This window comes from Octopus sinensis, linkage group LG14 (assembly GCF_006345805.1).
Source record: "Octopus sinensis linkage group LG14, ASM634580v1, whole genome shotgun sequence".
Lineage (NCBI taxonomy): Eukaryota > Metazoa > Mollusca > Cephalopoda > Octopoda > Octopodidae > Octopus > Octopus sinensis.
Window position 1 is genome coordinate 29,558,053 of NC_043010.1, and position 5,000 is coordinate 29,563,052.

The following is a 5,000-nucleotide window of genomic DNA, read 5'->3' on the forward strand; positions in this document are numbered from 1 at the left end:
GCACCATCCCACCTCCCTAGAATGGTACTTAATTTCTCGACCTGTAAATGGGCATATTTGGAAGGGATACCTCTTCCCACCTCATTATAATAGTGAAACGAGAAGCTGTGTCAACATTGAATAGAATGCGTCACAACATTTGTTGGGACTCTCTCGCTCTAAATTCAGATCCCACAGAGGTCAACTTTGTCTTTATATTGGATGAAAATTTGAAAACTTTGTTGTTTTAACAATTGTCGAGTTAGGAATGGATTGACACTTACCTCTAGAAATACATATTGATATCAATAGTATTTGAAATAATGTTTCCTTGGCAAAGATCTGTCGAAATACATCAGCTATTTTTACTATAGAAAGAAGAATAAAGAATATTAGAAAGATGATGACGATGATAATGATGATCATGCTGATGATAATTGTGATGATGGTGGTGATATAGGGAATCCAGTGTTAATGTACATATGTTGTGGCTGTATATATAGGAGACCTAGTGCATTGTGTCTGTCCCTTACATTTGTGTACACACATACACACACATACACGCACACATGTACACACACATACACAAACATTCATACACACATACACACAACGTAAAAATTTGTCATTCGGCTCGCAGCGAATGCACAAAACTGTGTTTTTTGTGTCGTCTTCTAAATGTTTCACGTTCTTGTCCCAGTTTGTATATTTTTTTACTTTTACATATATACATGGCGGCTACGTACCCACTTTTTGACCCTATACGTAAGTATATTACTCTCTAACATTGGTACGACTATACTACACTGTCTCTTCCCCACCCTCTCCTACATTTCTCTGCCTTCACCCTTTGCACTCCCCTTAATCTGTCTCTTTCCCTCTCTTTCTTCTCCTCCCTTGTTCCCCTTCTTTCTTTCTCTCTTCCTCCGTCCCCCCTCTCCCACATTTCTCTGCCTCTCACACCTTACACCCCACTTGACCTGTCTCTTTCCCTCTCCTCCCTTGTTCCCCTTCTTTCTCTCTTCATCTGTCCCTTTCTCCTCTCTTTTGTGCTCACGTGACCAGCCAGCGACTACTACCTTTTCGCATCCAGCAGTCATTGTGGCAACACATATTTGTTTGTTCTCCGTGGCCTTAATGCACTTTTCCATAGCCAGTCCTAAACTTAACTCGTCCTGTCGAGAAGACGCTTGTCCTGACGTCCTGGTTTTGTTATTATTGTTTTTACGTATTTTGTATTCTTATTCGTGCTATCATTATCGTTTTTACGTATTTTGGTATTTTTATTCGTGTAACATCGTCCGGCTTCCGTCCTGTGTTGTATACATTCGAGGCTTCTTCCAAGGAATCTAATGCGCTTGGCTTAGATTTCCCTTGGGGGCTGCCCAGATCGGAGCAATCTCAAGATTAATCAGCCGAAATTGCGAAGATGATCCGGTTCTTGACTGATGATTGAGGGCTTCGAATGTCCCGTCCGTGTTTTTGTCCCAGTTTGTATATTTTTTTACTTTTACATATATACATGGCGGCTACGTACCCACTTTTTGACCCTATACGTAAGTATATTACTCTCTAACATTGGTACGACTATACTACACGTCTCTTCCCCACCCTCTCCTACATTTCTCTGCCTTCACCCTTTGCACTCCCCTTAATCTGTCTCTTTCCCTCTCTTTCTTCTCCTCCCTTGTTCCCCTTCTTTCTTTCTCTCTTCCTCCGTCCCCCCTCTCCCACATTTCTCTGCCTCTCACACCTTACACCCCACTTGACCTGTCTCTTTCCCTCTCCTCCCTTGTTCCCCTTCTTTCTCTCTTCATCTGTCCCTTTCTCCTCTCTTTTGTGCTCACGTGACCAGCCAGCGACTACTACCTTTTCGCATCCAGCAGTCATTGTGGCAACACATATTTGTTTGTTCTCCGTGGCCTTAATGCACTTTTCCATAGCCAGTCCTAAACTTAACTCGTCCTGTCGAGAAGACGCTTGTCCTGACGTCCTGGTTTTGTTATTATTGTTTTTACGTATTTTGTATTCTTATTCGTGCTATCATTATCGTTTTTACGTATTTTGGTATTTTTATTCGTGTAACATCGTCCGGCTTCCGTCCTGTGTTGTATACATTCGAGGCTTTCTTCCAAGGAATCTAATGCGCTTGGCTTAGATTTCCCTTGGGGGCTGCCCAGATCGGAGCAATCTCAAGATTAATCAGCCGAAATTGCGAAGATGATCCGGTTCTTGACTGATGATTGAGGGCTTCGAATGTCCCGTCCGTGTTTTTGTCCCAGTTTTGTATTTTTTTACTTTTACATATATATATATATATATATTATATATATATATATATATATATATATATATATATATATATATATAGGGGTAAAAATGAAAAATCAACGAAAATGCATATTGTAGATATAAAAAGGCTATTTATGACAGGTAGTGACAAATATATACATTAGAGTATTACTAGTCAAAAAGGTCATTATTATTGATGATTATAAGAAGTTAATAATAATAAGGTAAGAGACTGAAACGAACCAATTGGTTTTCGCGTTAGCTATTCATCGTTTGAACAACACCGGTTAGTAAACGGTGTCATGTCTAATAGCTCCTGAGAAAAGAGATTATTTGTAAGGGAGGTAAGTAGTTCTGGATTATATGTATAAGGGAGGTAAGTAGTTCAGGAATTAGAAATGTGAGTGATGTAGAAAGTGTATAGGGTTTACTGGTTTAAATTGAAGAGTTAGTGGTGTTCTGTATTGAGTTGTGTGTTCACATTCAGTTGGGGGAGAAATTTGTTGATGAAAAATGACTCTTTATTCAACCTTTGTTGCATTGTGGTGTTCTGTGAGTATTGATAAAAGGGAAATATTTGTAAATTGGGATTAAGATTCCTGGCACATCTTTCTATGTGTTCACTCACCATTAACTGTCTGTATTGTGGGTGGCGGATTTGCTCTCTGTGAATGGTGATTCTTTGACGGAGAGAAATTCCTGTTCGTCCAATATAGAGTTTACCGCATCCTATGCATGTCATGACATAGATTACATTTGCCGAGGCGCAGTAAAGAAATAAGAATATGTACTAGGCTTTAAAAAAAGACCCGGAGTCGATTTGTTCGGCTAAAACCCTTCGAGGTAGTGCCCCTGAATTGCTGCAGTCAAATGACTGAAACAAGTAAACGATAAAAAACGATACATACATAATATATATATATATATATATATATATATATATATATATATATATATATATATATATATATAATATATTACATATACACTCACACACACACACATATTACCTTCCCAAACTGCAAAGAAAATTACCTTGGCGAAACAAATAATTCCCTCTGCCAACGGGCAAGAATCCACAGGCAACATATCCGACAAGAGGAATTACGCAAGATTCCATTAAGCAAGCATCTGGAAATATGCAGCGACGGAAAATTCAAAATTTTTCCTTTTTACAAATGTGCACGGGACGATCCGCAATACCAAAAAGCAAACAATTTCATTGAAAAATTCTCTCCAAAATTGAATGTTTGAAAGAAACGCAGAGACAGTATATTTTGTAAGAAAGAAAGAAAGAGGGAAAAAAGAAGGGAAAAGGGGAAGAGAGAAAGAAAGCAAAATGACTTTCAGTGATGACCAAACCGTACCTGCTTATTTTTGGAAGAGGTCACCATTCTTAAACCCATTCCAATACAATGGTAATGGACTAAATAAATAAATAAATAAATGAGTGATGAATAGGAAGGGGGATACCCTTTTCTCTCTCTCTCTCTCTCTCTCCCTCTTCCTATCTGTCTATCTATCTGACTATTTATCTATCTATCTATCTATCTATCAACCTATCTACCTACCTATATTTCTATCTATCCATCTATCCATTGTCATGGAACCTCACCCAAAAAACAAAAACAATGTTCTCTTCTAAACAAAACCCCGCAAAATCATCTGTTTTATATAAATGAACATGCTGTTTGTACATTTACAAAACATTATTTGACAAGTTCGAGAAAGGAACGAAAGCGTTAATAATAATGAAGAAATATAAAGATTTTTTTCCAAAATTCTGACGACTATTTTTCTTAATATTCAATTTCTGTACATCACACCTAATACTCTATACACACACACGCGCGCGCGCGCGCGCATTATATATATTCCTCGAGGTGCAACGTGGACTGGAGCAACGTGAAATGAATTACTTTTGCGTTGCCAGAATCGTAAGATCATGAGTACAACACCCAAAACATTAAACGACGTGCCTACACACACACACACACACACACACACACACACATATACAATACACATACACACCACACGTACATACACAAATAATTAATAGCGACAGAAATTATATTAATACCGAAAAGTAATATTTATCCCCACAACCTTTCTACGTTTAATGGTTTGGGTGTTGTACTCATTATCTTACGATTCTGGCAACGCAAAAGTAATTCATTTCACATTGCTCCAGTCCACGTTGCACCTCGAGGAATGTGAAGACGCAGGCTGGAAAGCAGAGCAGTTTCCAATCGAAATCGGATGTAGAGGGTTTGTTGGAAACACTGTGAGGCAACTGCTGTTATCGCTAGGCCTAACTCATCGAAAAGTAAATACCACCATGACCGATATTCAAACTACAGTGGAAAAGGCTAGCCACTGGATTTAGTTAAAAAGAGACAATGAGCGATGGCTAGAAGAATATTGAGCTTTATTTGATAACCGGCTGATCTAGCAAGCAGGGCCTCATATCAGTGAGGGGCGGGCCGGTGCGCATTAATGCCGTCCAGAAATAGGCTCCGAAACGGTGCACATTCTCTCCAGATAACCCACACACTTACTGGCTTCCGGTATGCGGAGGTCTCGACTGGTAGCACCTGCATGTGCAAGTTGTTTGCAAAATATATATATGTGTGTGTGTGCGTGTGTAAATACATAAATGTGTATATGTATGTGTGAGAGAGAGAGAGATAAGATATATATATATATATATATATATATATATATAT

General features: G+C 38.6%; 1 protein-coding gene across 1 annotated transcript in view; it reads right to left on the reverse strand.

Moving 5' to 3' along the window:
• LOC118766051 (integumentary mucin A.1-like) overlaps positions 1-5,000 on the reverse strand; it is a 13,672-nt gene that overhangs the window by 3,629 nt on the left and 5,043 nt on the right. Inside the window, exon 2 of the mRNA XM_036509205.1 lies at positions 264-347. Within this exon, the coding sequence (XP_036365098.1) occupies positions 264-347 (84 nt within the window). The remainder of the gene's footprint in view (positions 1-263; positions 348-5,000) is intronic.